This window comes from Nilaparvata lugens, chromosome 10 (genome assembly GCF_014356525.2).
Source record: "Nilaparvata lugens isolate BPH chromosome 10, ASM1435652v1, whole genome shotgun sequence".
Lineage (NCBI taxonomy): Eukaryota > Metazoa > Arthropoda > Insecta > Hemiptera > Delphacidae > Nilaparvata > Nilaparvata lugens.
In genome coordinates this window covers 20,297,068-20,318,961 of record NC_052513.1, presented here as the reverse complement: position 1 = coordinate 20,318,961, position 21,894 = coordinate 20,297,068, and the positions used below count along the sequence as shown (strand labels likewise).

The following is a 21,894-nucleotide window of genomic DNA, read 5'->3' as shown; positions in this document are numbered from 1 at the left end:
CTGATGCGGAAATTGAGAAGTCATGTTCCAAAGAATTACCTTGTGACTGCATACAAAGGTCTGTTTCATAGCCATATCAACTATGGGGTCATGCAAGTGGATGCCAGAGGATTCTCCTTCTACAGAAGAGAGTGGTTCGCATCATAACATCTTCGCCATACTTGAAGCATTGTCGCCCGCTGTTCAGGAGGCTGGGAATACTCGCTGTCTTCAGTAAATATGTGCTGAGCTCCCTTGTGCTTCTGAAGGCCCAACTTCACACACTCCAGGCAAGAGGCCAGATTCACAACTACTCAACTAGAGGGAGAGACAACATCGACCTTCTCTGCTCAAGATTGGCTAAGCTGCACACCTGCTATCCAATGCGCACATTGAAAATTTTCAATAAACTTCCACTGCAGGTGCGAGAGTTGGAAGAAAAGGTGTTCAAGAAAGTACTCCGAGAGAAACTAATTAACCACCCTCTCTATTCCTTGAATGAGAAGATTGCAAACTTTGTCAGTATCTTTGATTGGCCATCTTGAGATAACTTAAACGTGTTTTGATGAACAGATTGACAGAAAGGTACGGTACCGTGCCTTAACGTTTAAAATCAAACATTATAATTTGAAAAAAAATACCTATATAAAAAGATTCGATTTTCAATCTCTACCAAATAAGGAAATAGAATAATATAACACTCATAATTTTTTTCAATCTTCATTTCTTTACTGTAATGTTTACAGTTTAAAGTTTAGAATATTTATTTTTATTTTCGAATTCAATGATTGATCACGTTGAGAAGAAATTATTCAATCAATTTTCCTTATTTCAGTCAGACTTCATTTGAAAATTATAGACTTTCAACCGACTTTTTATTAGAAAATTGTTTGGGTCTTCCTTATCCTTCCCTGGCTTCAGTACAGCAACAACTTTTGATTTCTTCCACATTCTTGGTATTCTGGCCTGATCAATGATTGCTGTGAACAATTGAGACAGCCAGTAGATTGCATGTGGTCCCAGGTGTTTGATAAATTCCGGCATTACACCATCAGCTCCAGGTGATTTCCCACACTTTATTCTCTTTATTGCTTCAATTATTTCTTCAGAAGTAATAAAAAATGCAACATTGTTCCACCAGCATTGAGAAGAAAAGAAAGAACTTATCAGTTGATGAACCGCTTATCCTCCAGACAAGAGCTGCCACTGATTAAGGATATGCTGAATCCACCCCTTAAAAGATTGAGGTCTAGGCATTATCTCCGACTGGCAGAAGTTGAGAGACAAGATATTATAGAATTGTGGCGGCAGGAATGGTTTCAGGTCAACATTAAGAATAAGACGTTGTTGGAAGACCCATCTGTGTTTTTGCCTGGAATGGATTTGAAGAGGAAACTTTGGTGCAGGTTGAATCGCTTTCGTACATCTACAGGCAGGTGTGCTCAAGCACAGACTACTTGGGGCATAGCCACTGACCCCCACTGCACCTGTGGAGATGTGCAGAAGATGCAGCACTTAGTTGAAGACTGTCCACTGTATTCCTATGAAGGGGGACTCAGGGGTATTCACCTGGCGGATGAGCGTGCCATGTCATGGCTGGAGGGGACTGTGGGAGAGCTTGGCATTTGACCTACCAAAAATGAAGAAAGCCCGACGAGACAAATTTATGTTGAATATTATAGACCCTATATGTACGTTTGATTGATTAGTTTGTCTATATGTTGTTGTTTGTGTGTTTTATTAATGAACTGGGCCTGAAAAAAGCATAAGCATATATATTAGAAAATTAAAAATAATAATTCAGTTAAATTCAAATTTCGAACCAAAATCAAATTCCTTTATTAGTTCTCAATTCCACCCTACTGCAGCGCTGCAGTTTGTTGTGATTTTTCTGCTGATCCACCATCGCGAATTTTGCAAATCGCAGGTGGACTTTGAATAGATTATTTTGCAATTAATTTTCCGGTAAAGCACGTGGATTTTTACTTAATTTTCTGCATGCACTGCTATTTTTTCATATCTAAAACATGATCATAAAGAAGGAGAAGGAAGTTTGCAGTCTCGTTTTGGAAGATGGAAAAGTGTTCACAGGTCTGCGATTTGGAGCACACGTGGATTGTGATGGAGAAGTTGGTGAGATTATTAAATTTAATCATTAAAAATAATTAATTTATACAATTTAATGCATTTATTATAATAGTACTCATAAATCTTACAATATAGTTGATAACAATAATCCATTACCGGTATATTCTGCATTTGTTCACAGATTTATTGGTTATGTTATTCAGTTTTTATGAACCGTAATGTTATGATTGTTTACCGGCATTTATTTATTTCATACAAATATAAGGCTCAAAAAACTCTAATTCCATTATTTTATAAAATATGTTATAGATGTATTCAGTGTCAACAATTTTATTTCTACTAAAAGACCGTTACTCGCTATTCAACATAGTAACTTGAACAGGTTTTTGCCGGCTGTAAACAAATAATGTAAAACAACTTTTCACCTTGTTATTATTCAAGGCTATAGAACTATTTTTATATGTTGTTTGTTGTTTATTTGTAAAATAAAATTTGATGTTATTGATATACCGATATTCCCCATAAACACGGTATTATTTTTAAATGGAACTAAATTAATCAACTCTAAAATAAAGGATTATTTAGGCTACTTGTTGTTTGAATGATATAGCATTATTGATTTGAATTTTAAATAAGTTGGAGATTATCAATTAGCCTAGCACTATTTGCGGCTTTTACGGCCTGGAAATTCAGTTTTCTACTTATAAATTTGCAGTTTTCAGACAAAAGGCAAATCAAGAAAATGAATGACCTATGTCTATTTCTAAATTTTTATTCTATTTCCAGTCTTTCAGACGGGATTGGTTGGATATCCAGAGTCACTCACTGACCCTTCCTACCATGCTCAGATATTGGTGCTCACATATCCACTGATTGGAAACTATGGAGTGTTTGGTAAAGAAAAAGACGAATATGGAATTCCTAGGTAATAATATTCAGATATATTTTTTTCCTGATTCTTAGTTTTGTCATTAAGCAAATCACCAACTCTATGCTTTGTTTTTATTCCATTTTTACAATAATTAAAACACTTTTGTCTTAGGTGCAACTTATTTAATGCTGACAAATCATTACTTACTTACAATCATCAAGGATAAATTCCCAAGCGATAACTCCTGCCGCGTTATTTTGATTAATGTGAATTGAATTTGAATTTTGAATTGAATGTCAGTCTATGTTTGTGACACATTTGTTGAAACCAGAATCTTCTTCAGGGTATGATCATATTGGATGCCTATATGTGCAAGTGCACGTCAGATCATGCATGAGCCGAAAAAAAAATCTGGAAGAGCCATTGAATCATGTTGTGACTTGCCAGCACATACTGAACGCAACCAGCAAGTTGCTTTCATTGTGAGTGTTCCTATTTGCTCACACATTGGATGTGATCATGCCCTAATTTGATGAATGAGGCTTCAATTAAATTTATTCAAAGCCCACTTTACAAATTGTAAAACAAGGCAGCTAAGCTGTGTTTTTATTGCTCTGATATGCTGGAATTTATGCCGGATTTTACACTATGTAGGCTTCTAAATGATTTATTACAGAATCATTTTTTGCTTCATCATGTGATTGAAGAAGATAATTACATACAGTATTATGTACCGCCTATATAGTAATTTTGATCACTTATTTTTATACAAGACTAGTAGCCTAGTAGGTAACCCGTGCTCTACAAGGGTCCAATTAAAAACTTGACCTAGTGAAATCTTGAAGAATTTAAAATAGGTCGATAACCATCCTTGGTAAATAATTGAGAATCAATATGCAAAATTTCAAGTTAATCAGTTGAGTAGTTGAGACGTGATGATGCGTCGTTCGTGAATTTCCTATCCCGTACGTGTATAAGCCAATTCTTTCCTTTATTATAGATAGATTTGTTATTTGGACACCGTTACTCTCATGTTCAATTGAATCTTTATCTCACTGATTTCTGTATGTATACACAATTTTATTTCTGTATGTTTTCACAATTTTATTTCCAGCAGTCCTAATTAATTGTAACATTTTTGTTGCGTATTAGGTGTCTTTTTCGTTGTCCTGGAGATATCGTGTGAATCCATTGTTTGTATGTCCTTTTTATTTCTGAGTATTGCACCTGCAAATAGTAGTTAGAGTCGTAGGGCCAAGCCACATGAAGTGGTTTTCCCAGGCGTTTTTGCACTGGCAGCGGTCGAGTCGGCAGGGCAGGAAGCTCTCCGATTGGCTGATTCCCGAACGCCAAACCAATCAGCTGATAGTCAGCCAATCGGAGAGCTTCCTCCCTTGCCGACTCGTCCGCCGCTAGTTCAAAAATATCTGTAAAAAGCATCATGTGGCTTTGCCCTTATTGTTTTGGTAGTATCTAGTTGCACAATCCAGCACATTTTCTTCGAACTTTCTCAAATTTAACCCTCCTTTTAAGTATATGAATGATTACTGATAATAAGATATAAGATTGAATAATAAGTTATATCATAGAGAATAGATATTATAAGAAGATATCCCATGGTTTAGGGCGTTTATGTCCCAAATTTCCCATAGTCCCATAATTTCCGATAGTCCTAGTAGTTTGTGAAACTATGTGACACTGGCGGTCTAATAAACAACTACAAGACTTAACCTATTTCGGACTATGTGTAACCTTATCTAAATTTAGGAGAGGAATATTACACAATGTTACCCTATTTTCCTCTCCCTATCATTTTGATGATGTACTTATTGTATGAATCAGTCAATAAATAATAATTAATGAATACTGTGCCGTTCTTACACTTCACCCGGCCAAAACAGTAATAAGTTGATAGTAATCGGCTTGAATTAACCGTGAAATGTGGAACATAACCGACCTATACCATGGGATTTTTTCTTTACCTTTTTTTTCTCAAATTCAAATTCATTTAGCTTATCTGCCATAAAATAATACAGATTGATGAAATAAATATTCTAACTTACAAAATGGCACTACCGGCAAAGAAAACTTTTGCGCCGGCAGTGAGTTCGAACAACTACAGCTTATTCAAACCACTAGAATAAATAAAATTTCGGAAACCACTTATAATTGATTATTTTAAACGAGAATGAACAGTTAATATTAAATCAATAAACCTGTATCAGCTACCGTCTATTTATTTTAAATCAAATCCATTTATTGCCAACGACAAGTATAAAACAAGTATAGGCCACGTCATAAAAATACAATCATTGTGTTACAATTATTTAGCGTATGGCAGATACACAACAAATATTTAGCTCATGAGTCTCAAATGCCTAGATATACACTGTATATTTCCAAATTCTTTCAGATGTGTAGTTTTCGGTCAGGAGAACATAAGTTTGTCTGACTGCCATTATTTGCTAGTCCATCTAGCGTTACCCAATGTGCACCATGGAGGCGAACTAGCTACCGTCCATTGACAAGACAGAGGTTTGGCATCGTTTTTCTTATCTTTCTCCACTGCCATTATAACGTGGACCTCACTATAGAAATCTTTGTTTTCAATGATTTGTGACCCCATTTTGCGACCTTTCCAGATGGTTCGAGTCGCACAAGACATGGGTGAGCGGTCTGGTGGTGGGCGAGGTCTGTGAGACCCCTTCACACTGGCAACAGAGGCAGCATCTGTCGGACTACTTAGCTGAGGCGGGTGTGCCAGGCATCAGTCACATCGACACACGTCAGCTGACTAAGCACATTCGCGACAAAGGCTCCATGTTGGGCAGGATTGTAGCGGGAGAAGTCAGCGAGACAGACGCCCTTGCCCACCGGTTTGCCAATCCCAACGCGAGGAATTTGGTGGCCGAAGTGTCTACTAAGGTGCGTTTCTTTACTAGTTTCGTTTTGTTTTAAGATAGGGGGTTGAATACATGTCGTATAGTGAGGTCCACGTTATAATGGCAGTGGAGAAAGATAGGAGAACAACGTTGCCGATCCTCTGTCTTGTCAATGCCTTCTATAGACGGTAGCTGATACAGGTTTATCGATGTAATATTTTATTTCGTTCTTATTTAAAATAATCAATTATATTTTATTATGTCATAAATTATATTTTTCAATAATTTCATAATGAATTTTCATAACTAAGATGAAATTTTGTTAATTAATGATCAAATATCGGGGCACCGAGCTTCGCTCGTTGTTTTTACTTTCCTTTCCCTATTACCATAGGTAAGGAAAGTATTGCTTTCCAAAAAAATTAAGGTATCCCAATTTCTAAATTTCTATACGTTTCAAGGTCCCTGAGTCCAAAAAAGTGGTTTTTGGGTATTGGTCTGTATGTGTGTGTGTGTGTGTGTGTGTGTGTGTGTGTGTGTGTGTGTGTGTGTGTGTGGTGTGGTGTGTGTGTGTGTGTGTGGTGTGTGTGTGTGTGTGTGTGTGGATGAGTGTATGTGCGTCTGTGTACACGATATCTCATCTCCCAATTAACGGAATGACTTGAAATTTGGAACTTAAGGTCCTTACAATGTAAGGATCCGACACGAACAATTTCGATCCAATGCAATTCAAGATGGAAGATAAAATGTTGTCAAAAACAGGGTTTTTCGCGATTTTCTCGAAAACGGCTGCAATGATTTTGATCAAATTTATACTTAAAATAGTCATTGATAAGGTCTATCAACTGCCACAAGTCACATATCTGTAAAAATTCCAGGAGCTTCGCCCCATCTATGCAAAGTTTGATTTTAGATTCCCAATTATCAGGCTTCAGATACAATTTAAACAAAAAATTTCCAGTGGAAAAGATTGAGCATGAAAATCTCTTCAACAAATGTTCAGTACCATTTTCACCTAAAATTTAAAATAAGCTCGAAATTCGAGAAAATGTTATTATTTCAATTGCAAACTGTTGGCAGCTGTTGATTCTATTAAAGCATTCACTATGGAGAGATAGCAGACTTTGTGTGTCTCCAGCGTTATTGTCCTGTCACCAGCTGGCTTGGATCTTTGAATAGTAGACTTTGAGATGTGCGGGAACACTAGCGGTAGGAGATAAATTTCCATAACGGCAAGGAAAGTTGTGTGAGCGCACCACACCAGATTTTTATTTATTGATAAACAGAACACAATCCTCTAAAATGATCGTGTTCATATTATTTCACAGCTGGCTTTATGTCATCTTAGGAATTTCGGGATGCGATATTTTGATTTTTCACATACTTTTTAACTATCAGCTGTTTCAGCCAAGTATGAATTATCCTTTTAATGTCGTTCAGCGAGTTTTCACAAGCATTAGACCTAGTACAATCAAATCTTTATATCATAAACCTACTATGTTCCAAATTTCGTGAAAATCGTTAGAGCCGTTTTCGAGGTCCGTTAAACATAAATAACCAGATATAAAAATAGCCAGATATAAAAATAACCTGATATAAAAATAACCAGATATATAAATACAGAATTGCTCGCTTAATATAATAGGATTCTACATTGTTAAAAGACTATCTGGCAACAGAGCAAAGCGAGAAAGAGATAGCGCTATCCGCTTTGTTGAATGATAGACAAGGATATCTATACAATTGCTAATCAAACACTGCCATTATAACGAGGACCTCAATATAGTTTTCGTTTTGTTTTAAGATAGGAGGTTGATTACTGGTTGTAGTATTATGGTCGCCTACCAGTTTACCAATTCAAGGAATTTACTATCAACCTAGCACTCGTCATGTTCTTTTTAATTGATAAATCTATTCCATACAACCCAGATGGCTTTAGATTTTAAGTATTCACTAAATAACTGTGATAGAATATCAATATACTGTAATAATATACTCAAATGAAAATATTACAAAGGAGAGAAATTGTAATAGAATTAGAGACCTTTTCATAAATGTAGGCTTTAATCAACTAGACAACTAGACCCGAATATGAATGGTTGAATTAGAGGATTTAATAATTTTGTCTTCAATTTTTAGTATAATATACTGTAATATATACTAAATAACTTGCTATACAGACTAAAACATGTACAGTAAAAATAAAATATTCGATTTGATTTCTCAAAGGCTGCTGATTAAGGTTCTTATTTCCGAAATCTTTAATCTTATTATTATTAGGTTAATTCGTTAATTTTTCTTTCATTTTCATAATTTAATTTCTTGTTCATTTTCGAAGATTTGCTGCGGCTGGAGAGCTTGGAAATTTGTTTGAATAGGAAATTTTCAATTTGAAATTGGTTGTTGGTGAGTTGATTGGTCACAAGAATTTTGTAGCCTACTAGATTTCAATGTGTGTTGTAGGCTGATTTGGATTTGGAATTGTTCAATATTTATACTAGCTCTTTTCACTAGAAGTATGGATTTTGATATTAAGCATTGATTTAGATTTGAAATTGTGTAATTTTTACTATAAGCTTTATTCACTAGAAGGATGACTTCACTTATTGAATACTGTAGCTTGAATTAACCTTGTTTTAAAATCTCTTCCACCGTTTCTTTTGTAGTACCTGGTTTGAAATGTTTGGCGTAACATTTTTCCACAGTTTGTCCAAGCTATTATTTAACGCAGTGCAGTAAATCTAGTGCATTTTACTTACATCTTTTTAATTATACCTTTCACTAACTTGCTTTCTTTTGTATTCGGCATTCTCTTAGTAAGTCAGTATTTCTTAACTATTTTCTTATTTTGAAATATCCTATCTAATCTGCTAATATTTCAAGCTATTTTTCGAGTTTTACACGGATTTTGAATTTTATGAAAGAGTATAGGATAGTTTATACCTATACTTTATTTTGCATACTAATACTGTATAACTATTAACATAAGCAGTAAGGGTGAGACCATATTAGGCATTTTTCAAGCGCCAACCCAATCAGCCAATTGGAGAGCTTCCTGCTCTGCCGACTCTTGAAACGCCTGAATAAACGCTTGATATGGTCTCGCCCTTATTCTTCATTTTCTTGATAATCTGTTATAAAAAACTGTGCTACATGTTATTCTAACTGTCCTAGTATCAAAATAATATATAATGAAAAGCAACTATTCAACAATAAACCTCTTCAAAACAGATGTGATCTGACAAGTTGACCGGTGCGGGGGCAGACGGAGGTCCATGGAAGCCAACTGTGCTGCCTGACTGATGTATTCCCTATTATAATCAATCAATCAAATTTTATTTATTCAAGTAGTTGCATATAAAAGACAAGCTTCTCAACATTGAATCGTCACAATCAATAATAAACACAGAAAATTCAATATTGCAAGGAGGAGACGTCAAAGAAAAAACACTGCCTCTAGGAGCACCCCCTGGAAGAAATAAAATTCTCTTATAAAATTTCGGCTTGTTAGTCTGGTTGACTTGACTCAAGTAGCTGGCATCAACTCAGCTGTTTTGACGTAATGCTATTGCTATGCGTAAGTAGGAAAGCGTCGTCTTAATGCTGTGGAAGGGGTAAATCAGTCTAGGAATCAACTAGTGAGACCGCGACTGTAGTAATAGTGTATATCTTCAATAGCAATCGTTGACATGTTTATCATGCCTATAGTGAGATCCACGTTATAATGGCAGTGTTTGATTAGCAAACACATTGCTATCCTAGTCTATCATTCAACAAAGCTGATAGCGCTATCGCTTTATTGCTTTGCTCTGTTGCCAGATCGTGTTTTAACAATGTAGAATTGATAATTAACAAAATATTACATCCTAATTATGTAAATTCATTATGAAATTATTGAAAAATATAATTTATGACTTAATGAAATAGATTATTTTAAACAAGAACGAACAGTTAATATTACATCAGTAAACCTGTATCAGCTACCGTCTATAGAAGGCATTGACAAGACTGAGGATCGGCAACGTTGCTCTTCTATCTTTCTCCACTGCCATTATAACGTGGACCTCACTATAGTTGTTCGAACTCACTGCCGGCGCACAAATTGTTCTTTGCCGGTAGAGCCATATTGTAATTGATAATATTTATTAATTTGTATATAATTTTTATGGTAAGTAAATGAGTTTGAATTGCAACCAGAGGAGTTTATTGACATAAGATATACATATTATTAATGCGTATTAAATTTGAATCGACCTGTTATCTACACCTATCAAATAATAACATTTGTTTCTCTATCTATGTGAACAGCAAACGAAAAGCTACACATCGCTGACACCAGGCAAGACCCCGCTGAAAGTGTGCGTAGTCGATTTCGGCCTCAAGTACAACCAGCTGCGCTGTCTGCTGAGCCGAGGCGTCAACTGTGACGTGGTGCCCTGGGATAAAGCCATCACCTCGCCGGCCGACTACGACGGCTTTTTCCTGAGCAACGGGCCCGGCGACCCCGAGCGATGCAGCGCTGCCGTGGCCAATATTCGCAGCTGGCTCACTTCTCAGCTGCCGGTTTTCGGCATATGTTTGGGACATCAGCTGCTGGCTACTGCGGCCGGCTGCAAGACTTACAAGATGAAGTGAGTATGGAGTATTCAAATCTACAAATTGCTGTAGATTTGTAATAGTTAAAACCTGTATACTATGCTTTGATAAATTCTAAACTCGAATATGGTCTGGCGTTGTGGGGAGGAGCCTACACTGTAACCCTGAGGCCGATAGTTGTTTTACAGAAATCCTTCATTCGCATTATCTCCTTCAAAGCAAGGTTGGAACACACATCACCTCTCTTTAGAGAATTAGCTATACTTCCATTGAAAAAAATATGTGTCTACAAAGTACTCCGGAACTTCTTTGATAATGGCAATGAGTATTTTCATTTGAAAAACAATAATTTGAGAAATAAATACGAAGCTTGTATACCTAAACCAAATAAAAGTCACTTCATGAATTTTTTTTCTTATTTAGCTCCAAAGTTCTACAACCTGCTGCCCTTGGAGATAAGGCAGTGCAAGATACGATCAAGGTTTTTGAGAGATGTCAAGAGATTTGTAATGGAATGTGAGAATATAGATACCTTTCTAAGAATTCTCATGTAGCCTTATAAACTTGTATATCATAATATTGTACAATATACTTCGAAGCTAAAATTGATAAATCATCGATACTGTTATGTAATATGTGTCACTTCATATGCGACTGTCGGCCTCAGTAACTACTTTTTAGCGCTAGTTTTGTAATCAATTTTTATATCACCATCTCAAACAGGTCTAGTACCTCGAGATGCAAATACTCTATTGGCATTTCATTCTATTTTGTAATAGTATTTTCCCATGTTTGAAATTTGTATTACTTTTATTATGCATTTCTTAGATGTTGTAATTTCTTATTTCTGCCAATAAAAAAACAATTCAAGATTTCAAGTTTTCTCAGCATTTCAAATACATAGAACTCGTGGCTGGAGCGCAAGGCTTCTCTTATTCCAGCCACGCCAAAAATATTGTTTTGTATTTTTTGGCAATATATAGTGAGATAAAGGATTATAGTCTCGTTGTCAAGAGATTCACGTTGTATAGTCCGTGGAAAAGATTGAACTGCCAAGTAGGACTAGAGGGGTGCCAAGTGACGTATTTCTATAGTGAGGTCCACGTTATAATGGCAGTGTTTGATTGGCAATGGTATTGCTATCCTTGTCTATCATTCAACAAAGCGGATAGCGCTATCTCTCTCTCTCGCTTTGCTCTGTTGCCAGATCGGCTTTCAACAATGTAGAATTAATAATTAATTAACAAAATGTTTCATCTTCATCATGAAATTATTGAAAAATATAATTCCTTGTTCAATGAAATATAATTGATTATTTTAAACAAGAATTAACAATATTAATATAACAAGACAGTGAGGATCGGCAACGTTGTTCTCCTATCTTTGGTAGAGAGTTAGTGGGGAGGATATTTTTAATATTCTTTCCGAAGAATGGAAAGCTCCGAAAAGCTCCGCCAATTTATGTAGATGCATAACAATATAATTATCTATAGTTATTATATTACAAATTACTTTTTCATATCATATACAGTTCAATAATTATTTTCTTAGTCTATATTATGTAAATTCATCTATAATTTTGCTATAATGTAAGCTATTGTATATAAGTGTATAAGCCAGTATATTGTAATCTACATAAATAAAGTACTCAATCAATCAATCTTTCTCCACTGCCATTATAACGTGGACCTCACTATGAGGAGATAGTGAGATTCATCTCATCCCGATATATTAAATGTCTATTAAATACTGAGGGTGATGCCCACATAAGCTCTTAGGCTTGTGCGTGGGTAATGAGTGAGTGGAAAGATGATGAGAGATGACTACTTTTTAGGTAATCGGGACCGACGGCTTATCGTCTCCTCCGAAAGACGGGGAGGACATGTATCTTCATCAGACATATATCTGATGTAATATTACTGTAATTGATGCTTGGTAATTATCAATAGTATTTTATTAGTTTATAAAAATAATATCCCTGATAAAATTATACTTTTTCTTGATTGAGATAGTTCATTACATATTAGATAGTCTATTTTCTATAGTTTATTACTTAGCTTTAATCGAATTGACATCGGTGCGGAGTTGAAAAGGATAGAGCTATCCACTTTTTTCAAGATAAGATAAGATAAGATATTTTTTTATTGCCAATAAACATATACAGTACAGTAAAAGGCAAAAGTCACAATACAAACAGTAAAATAAAAATAACATAATCATATCACTGGCGGAAATCACAATACAAACAAAAGATTACCAAGTGACAATACAACCAACAACTGAATCAACCGAATACAATCAAACAATAAAACAAAACACAAAACTAACTAAAACACTCAACACTGTACCACAAGTGTAACATTATCACAATATGCTTATTTTATGAAAAATTCTTATACAAACTCTACTCTGCTAGACATTAATAACAATATCACCTTCAAGAAACTCTTTCACTGTATAGAAGGACTTAGATGTAACCCACTTGCTAACGACCATCCTGAAACGACCAACTGGAAGCGCTCTAATTTCTAGCGGCAGCCTGTTGAATAGTTTTATTTGCTGGAAATAATGGCTTTTGTATGTTTTCCTCAGTCGAACGTGAGGCACTGTTAAATTCTCCCTATTCCTAGTATTGAAATTGTGGGTATTTGACTGGGTATCAAAACTGGAAATTTTTTGTCTCACCTGTAACAGATTTTGATAAATGAAAAGTGCCGGTAGGGTCATAATATTCAGCTGTCTAAAAGCTTCTCTGCATGAATCCCTAACACCAAGGTTACTTATGATTCTTATCGCTTTTTTCTGCCACAAAAATGCCCTGATGCTATGGGTTGAGTTTCCCCAAAGGTAAACACCATATGATAGAATAGAATGGAACAATCCAAAATAAGTGGTTTTTAAAACTTGATGGCTAACGCAGAATTTTAATTTACGGAGCAAAAATGTAACTCTAGCCAGTCTCTTACATAGTTCAGTGATATGCACATGCCAATCAAGCTTTGAATCCAAGTTCATACCCAATAGCTTAACAGAGGTGACACCAACATCTACTAATACATTATTATTGAGTGAGAAGAATATTTCTTCTGTCTTGCTCTCATTAATGCACAAGTCGTTTGAGGTGAACCATTGCTTTGCATCAACGTAGGATTGGTTCAGCATATTCCGTACAACCCTCCTACTTACATTAGAATTAATCAGAGTGGTATCGTCTGCATAGAGCACAGGTAAAGTGTGAACATTGGACTTTGTCGAATGATAGACAAGGATAGTTACACCAATGTTGATCAATTACTGCCATTATAACTTGGACCTCACTATAGTTAGAGACTAATAAACTTGATTCTATGTGTTGTGAACTATCATTTTGTTATGACAGATTACTTTTAATTAGTATTTTAGATACGGGAACAGAGGCCACAACTAGCCTTGTACCCATCTGGGCACAAATCGTTGCTTCATCACATCCCAAAACCACGGCTATATTTTATGCCGCATCCATATTTTGGCCCAATGAAGGCCAATGACGACCAGCGCCAGTGTGTGGATAGGTAGTTTGCCAACGCTGGCCTTCATTGGGCTTCATTGGGCATTGCAGGCTGGGTCAGATTAATGGGCCAACATGTGGACTAGGCAGTAGATGTGTACACTGTTCTACTTAATCTCATGTGTTCTATGCTATGATTGATATTAATTGGTATTTTGTTGTATTTTAGATACGGCAACAGAGGCCATAATCAGCCTTGCACCCATCTGGGCACAAATAGGTGCTTCATCACATCACAGAACCACGGCTATGCAGTGGATGTGGACTCTCTGCCCAACCAGTGGGATCCACTCTTCACCAATGCTAACGACCACTCCAACGAGGGAATTGTACACTCGCAGCTGCCTTTCTTCAGGTCAGCAAATAATAAATCGTCAAAAAGCAATTGTTTGTTAAAAATTATTTGACCGAGCGAAGTGAGGTCTAAGATTCAAGTCGACGGTTTGGCATTTCTCTTAATGTTTAAATGTTTAAATTTTTAAATGTTTATATGTTGCGCATTTACGGCGAAACGCGGTAATAGATTTTCATGAAATTTGACAAGTATGTTCCTTTTTAAATTGCGCGTCGACGTATATGAATAAATGAATGAATGAATAAATGAATTTATTTCCTCCTCAAATTACAAATTACAAAAGTAGAAATTAAATAGTATCTTGGAAATTATACTGATCACGTATCCAGTTGTGTGATCAGATAATCAAAGTATAATTAACAAGGTAAAAACATTATCAACTTAAATAATAAATAATAAAAATAAGAATAAACTTGTATGAAAAAAAATAAAAATAAAAGCTGTGAGTCTAGTCTAGGTGATTAAGATTGCTAAAACAATACTGAAACTACTGCCTGTAGCGCATGAGATAAAAAAACAAATAAATTGAAACAGCCCAGAAAACCAAAAACTGGAATAAATGAAATGCATTTAAATGTAATAATTAATATAATACCGAACATGCCTTAGTGGAATAGTGATTCAATTGAATAATAATATTGTCATGAGAATGGTGCCGTTGAACAATGCTAGCTCAACCTGCACCATTATCTAACAACATTTCTAACCATCCATACGTCGTTCACTGTGAATAACCAGCTCTTTGCTCTCTCACAAAAGATAATATAGGAATCACACCTTCTCAATTCAATTGGCAATTTATTGTAAATATAAGGTCCTAAGTACATAAACGAGTGCCTAAAATTTCCCTGCTCACCTTTGGTGTCCTACACAGTAGCTGGTTAACGCTTCTCATATTGTAATAAAGATTTCCCGTACCAAAGTTTCCGCTTTTCAAATAAAACAATTTTAAAACTTTAAAAACGAATAAATTTTGGATAGGCATTATTTTCAAATTCACATACAAAGGAAAAGAACTCTCTCTTACATTTTTAAACATTATCAATCTTATATAATGATTCTGGGTTATTCTTAACCTATTAATAATAGTTTTAAAAGTTCCACCCCAACATACCAAACCATACTGTAATTGAGAGTGTATGAGAGCATAATACAATGTTTTCATTAGCTGCTCATCGCAGATGCTTCTCAGGAAATAGAACTTTCTTATTGCTCTTCTAACATTTACATGCAAATTTTGAATATGAGTTTTCCATGACATTTTCTCATCATAAGTTAAACCCAAGTACTTGAATGACTTTACCTTTTCAATTTCTTCACAGTCACAATTATCACGATTGTCACAATTTTGTGTATGATATATAATTGGGCCTGCAAAAATGAATGCCTTAAAATCGAAATTGATATATTTTGTCTTTGCAACGTTTACTCTCATTCTATTTATTGTGCACCACTCTTGAAGGATTTTCAAGTCATAGATAATATTATTTTGTACAGTCTCTTTATTTTTATTGGAATAAAAAAAGGCAATATCGTCAGCAAAAGCCTGAATGTGACCATGAAAGTTTTTTGTAAGCAAATCGTTGATAAATAAAATGAATAAAATAGCAGAGGATACGGATCCCTGAGGTACCCCGACAGTGACTGGAAGAGGCTCGCTGAGGCAGTTGCCCACTCTCACCCGCTGCTCCCTATCAGTCAGGAAGCTGCGGAACCACCGCAACGCTAATCCCCTTATCCCAGCCGCTTCGAGCTTCATCAATAAAATTTCATGATTAACAAGATCAAAAGCTTTTGTGAAATCTACAAATAGCCCGGTTGTTTTATTGCCATTATTAAAACTAGAATAAATTAAGTTGGAAAAATTGAAAAGAGCATCTTCTGTCGATTTTCCTCGTTGAAAACCATATTGGCTTTGGGAGAAAAAATTTAATTTATTGAGATAATTAGCTAAACGCTTGATCATTAATTTTTCTAGAATTTTCGAAAAAACAGATAGTAGAGTAATAGGTCTAATATTATTCAATTTCAAAGAGTTGATTTTCTTATAGATTGGCGTGACAATACTTTGCTTTAATAAGTCAGGGAAAATTCCATCGTTAAAACTCAGGTTAAAAATATAGGTGAGGACGGGTGCAATATAAGGGGCGATCTTTTTAATCAAAAGCACGTTAAAGCTATCAAAACCAGATGACTTTTTATTTTTTAAACTGCGTATCGTTATCAATATTTCGTCGATAGTTGTTGGCTCTATAAAGAAAGATTGACAGTGGTGATGAAGACCCAGGCCGAGAGAAGAAGGTGCGATATTATCAGGCTGTGCAACATTCATGAGATAATTATTAACTTTATCAGCTACGCTTTGCGGTTCACAGTCTAATTCTCCGTTTTCTAACTCAACCTTATCAAATTTATTATTTCGGCATTCACCAGTTAAGCTGTTTATAATTCTCCATTGCTTTCCTGGGTCGCCATCAGCACAACGAATACTATTAGAATAATAACGTTTTTTAATGTAATCAATTTCAACTTTAAGTCTATCATAAAAATTTGTATAATAAGACCTAAAAGTTAGATCATATGGTCTTTTCTTTACTAGTGCATACAGTTTCTTCCTTTTCTCTATTTTCCTTAATAGGCTAATCGTCATCCAAGGGCTTAGGTTCTTAGCTCTAGCGAGCTTTCTATTAGAGATTGTTACAGTTTTTGAACATTCATTCACAATATCAGATAGAATAGAATGGAACCTTTCATAACTTAAGTTAACGTCATCAATAGAATAAACTACATTCCAATTTATCGCCCTTAGAATATCACATACGTTATCAATATCCACATATTTTTTAGCTAGGGTTTCATCATTTTTTCCTCGACAGTTGCGAACCAGATTAAATTTCAATCCTAACAAACAATGATCTGTCACATTCAAATCAAATATTGCATGCGTGAAACAATTTATTTGCTTATGTTTGATAAAAATATGATCAATCAGTGTTCGAGACATTTTAGTGATTCTAGTTGCTTTATCAACTATGGATGAAAAACCATTGTTCTCCATTAAACTTAAATAGTTACAAGAAGCGTTTTTTCCATCTAATAGATCGATATTTACATCACCTACTACAATTGTATTAGATGTAAATTGATTAATTTTTGATTCTAATTCGGTTATAAATCTGATTTCAGTGAATTCTTGAAGTCTGTAAACACAAAATAGTTTAAAATTGTGATTTCTAATTTTTACATCCAGTACAAGAGTGTCAGCTGTTTCCATGCTATGGACATCTCCTTGTGTAGCACATACAGAGTTTAATGTGTAGCATATCACACCGCCCGCTCTATACGAGTCGTTGCAGTGAGCAAAAATATTGTAATTTGGGATATTATACAATTTAACTTCATCAGAATTGATCCATACTTCACTCAGAATTATAAACGTGACAGAGTTTCGAATTTGAGAAAATTCAGCCAAAAAGTTATTGAAATTTTGTCTCATGCTTCTAATATTACAATAAATAAGTGTAAAAATGTTATTCTCTTTTAAATTATCAATTTCGAAGAAATTATCTTTTAAAGAATATAAGTAATCGTTTTCGTTCATTCAGAGGTTATTGATAATAAAGGGATAGAAACAAATTAATAAACTATATGTAACACAAAACTATAAAACTTGAACAAGCATGCTTCAAATAAAAATAAGAAGATTTCTCTGCGTAATATTAAAAGTTGAAAGCATCAAGTACATATTAAAGTGAAAAGTATTTTCACATTCTTTAGAATAAAATATCATTGCAGAAATACCTTATTTCAAGTTATCAATATCCGATTCACTCATAACCTTCTGGCATTTTTCCCCATCAGATCTTCTAATAAAAAACTTTCCCTCACGACACCAGACATATTTTATTCCGACAGCTCGGCACTTTACTTTCAATTTGGCAAGAAACACTTTATTCACTGGAGCGAGATGCTCATTAATATACACTTTTGATCTCTTGAAGGCGGGATTTATGTTATACGCTGTTATGGATTCCTTATTCTCCTATACTTCTTGATCCATTGGTCCCTGATAGCTCGATGCGTGAACTGTACGATGAGGGAAGGAGCTCGGTCGTTGCGAAAGCCAGCAACTCGGTGCGCCGCGTTGATGTGCGACTCTTCCACCGCGACGCCAATCGCCGCGCCGACATCCATCACTAATTTGATGACTTCCTCTTTTGGAGTTGCCGGGACGCCACTTATCTCTATGTTGCTTCGCCGTGTGTATTGTTCAAGTGAACGAACACGTTCCTGTAGATCGGTTACTTGATTTGATAGAGTATTACTTGTTTCGCGAAGAATGGTGTTCTCAGCTTTAAGCGTTTCGATGCTGTTCTTGAGCTCTGCCATTAGTGTATTTGAGGCGTCCACACTAGCTGAGAGGAATACAACTGACTTGGTCAACTCCGTCACCTCGTCCTTAACAGTTTTTAATTCAGTAAAAATATCGGTTTTAAAGCATTCAAACATTTTAGACAGAATGTCTTTGGTAATCGGTGCACCGGTATTAGGCCCAGAAAACACATTCGCAGCATCTCGACAGTCTTTACATCTCCATTGTTTCACAGAGCGTACCTTTGTCTCCTCGTTTTCGTCCTTAATGCAGGATATATGAAATGATCTCTTACAGTTACCGGAGCAATTTATAATTTCCGAGGGCTTAACTGAACCAAGAACGATACTACATACGCCACAGGTAGTAGACATGTTAGTTAATTATTAAAACAAAACACTTTGAAAATTTTCGAAAACAGGCTACTTCAGACTAGAACACGAGTTGTTGGTTATCACAAAGCAGTAGTAACGTCTTATCGGCACGGCTGCCTCGACTAGACTGATATACAAGGTCTTTGGAAATTTTGCATTTCAAGGATAATATAAAAGGAAAGAGGAGCCTCCTTCATACGCCAATATTACCGTAAAAATCTATTTTAGTCGACTATAATACTACCCGTTCAAAAACATCTAACATCTTGAAAATTGTATTTTCCATCAACGTTGTAGACAGTTGCAGTCAGACCTGATAACAGTGCTCACACTCACATTCCGGGACGACACGTCACGGTGCAATATAGGACAGAAAGCTCTATGTTTATTTAGGATTTTTTCTAGACATTTTTAATTGATTAATTATAACATAACAACAGGTCAATGTAACTCACTGAGCGCGAGGTCTGCTGTTCACAGAACTACTAGTTGTCAGAAAAATTAATTAAAAGTCGTTCGAATATTATTAATCATTTGGGTAGGGATTGGTGTTGTGGTCGCGCTGATCAGCTATCAATAAAGCCTGGTTTGTACTATTAGAGTTGTTGGTCGAGTAACTGGCATACACCATCTCTACCGAGCTAACTCTACTCTACTTACTTGGTCGAGTAACTGATTTCACTACAATTGAGAATAGTAGGTAAAGTGTGTTGTCTAGTGAACAGAACTAACCTTAAAATGACAATACTTTTCAATGAATTAGCACTTTTTAATAAATTAATACTTATCAATAAATAGCAATCTTTCTTAAAACTTGATAGCCTACGACACGACTCTACTCTACTAGCTCGAGACTGTTTTCATTAGCATAGTGAGTGAGAAGCGGTGGTGGGGGGAAGGCAAGTGGTAGAGTACGATCCCACGGTGCTATCCCACTCTACTCTACTAAAAACTAGTACTCTATCATAAGCGTTTTCATTGGGAGAGTTCACAAGATAGTTAGTACTTGCCCAGTGAACTCTACTAATGAAAACCAGGCTTATGATAAGTTAAGCTCCGTACACCTACTACTCCCGTTGTAAGGGTGACCACTTGTATGCCGCATTCACACTTTATCGCCCAATGATGACAAGTGACGAGAGTGTGGATGCCTGCTTTGCCATCGCTCGCCTTCATTGCCTTCGCTTGCCATCGCTCGCCTTCACTTGTCTTCGCTTGCCAGCGCTCGCCTTCACTTGCCTTCGCTTGCCATCGCTCGCTCCAATTTTTGTCGAGCGAAGACGAGTGGCCAGCCGAGCATCCACAAATGGTCACATTGCAGTGTGCATGGCAAGAACAACGTGGCCAAGCTTACCAGCTTGGCCAGCGACTTGACGAGTGTGTGGACTAGACATCAAAGTTGTGAGGCCCATTGGCAGCTCAAATTATATATGCAGGCGTGAAACCTTATAATGCATGTATTCAAATGTATCATAACATAATTGGAGCGGCGAAGGTATTGAAGTAGGTAGAAGCAAGTGGAGACATTTGCATACATGTCTTATTAGACTTTTTTTTAATGTTGTACAAAATTTATATTTTTTTATTTTGCCTTAATACAATAAAGTTAATAACTTTCAGCTACTTTCTCTGATACACTCAAACTTTGCTGTTCTATCTCTTTTCTGTATAGGGCTACTTTAAAATGATATGACTTGAAAATGGCATCAATGTCCGAAACATGTTGTGATTAAATATATCAAAAAGGGTACTAAGATTTTTATTTTTCTTTCTATTACTGCTCTATTATGTTTTGACACCTGAAAAACGCTCGATATAGTCTTTGCCACAAGTGCGAGGTCACTAGTGTTTTTCAGGCGTTTTTCAGACGAGTCGGTAGGGCATAAAGCTCTTCGGTTGGCTGATTATTGATCAACCAGCTTCGGGAATCAGCTGATTCCCAAACGCCAACCCAATCGGAGCGCTTCCTGCCCTGCCGACTCGTCTGAAAAATCGCTCGTGTGGCCTCGCACCAAGGGTGGCCAGTTAAAGAGGTGACTCCTCTAAATAAACAGCATAATGAATAATGTGATTTTTTCGTTTTCCAGTGTCCAATTCCACCCGGAACACTGCGCCGGACCAGATGATCTGGAGTGTTTGTTTGACGTTTTCGTGGACGTAATGCGGCGCCGGAAACTGAATGAAACCGTGCCACCGGTCAACCAGCTCATCACTGCCAGACTTCAAGCACCGGCTCCTCCTCTAAACACCAGGTAAACTATCTATCAGCTGATTACTCTTCCCTTGGTCTCTATCACACCCTTAGATCAGAGATATTTTATCAGAGCCTTGATTCGCTATAGTGAGGTCCATGTTATAATGGCAGTGTTTGATTAGCAATGGTATTGCTATCCTTGTCTATCATTCAACAAAGCGGATAGCGCTATCTCTTTCTCGCTTTGATCTGTTGCCAGATCGTCTTTTAATAATGTAGAATTAATTATTAATTAACAAAATATTTCATCTTAATTATGTAAATTCTTTATGGAATCATTGAAGCTGATAGCGCTATCTCTTTCTTGCTTTGCTCTGATGGAAAATATTCCATCTTAATAATGAAAATTCATTATGAAATTATTGACAAATATGATTTCTTGCTTTGTTTTAAACGAGAATGAACCGTTAATATTACATCAATAAACTTGTATCAGCTACCGTCTATAGAAGGCATTGACAAGACAGAGGATCTGCAACGTTTTTCTCCCATCTTTCTCCACTGCCATTATAACGTGGACCTCACTATAGCCCTGATTTCATTCATTTTACGTGAATTTAATTATTTTAATGTGTG

At 35.9% G+C, this 21,894-nt stretch overlaps 1 protein-coding gene across 1 annotated transcript in view; it reads left to right on the top strand.

Moving 5' to 3' along the window:
- The first annotated feature begins 1,973 nt into the window (after nt 1–1,973).
- LOC111048445 (CAD protein) overlaps nt 1,974–21,894 on the top strand; it is an 86,301-nt gene continuing 66,380 nt past the window's right edge. Inside the window, exons 1-6 of the mRNA XM_039436648.1 lie at nt 1,974–2,112; nt 2,854–2,992; nt 5,581–5,863; nt 10,129–10,451; nt 14,133–14,318; nt 21,152–21,316. Coding sequence (XP_039292582.1) covers nt 2,007–2,112; nt 2,854–2,992; nt 5,581–5,863; nt 10,129–10,451; nt 14,133–14,318; nt 21,152–21,316 — 1,202 coding nt within the window. The 5' untranslated portion in view covers nt 1,974–2,006. The remainder of the gene's footprint in view (nt 2,113–2,853; nt 2,993–5,580; nt 5,864–10,128; nt 10,452–14,132; nt 14,319–21,151; nt 21,317–21,894) is intronic.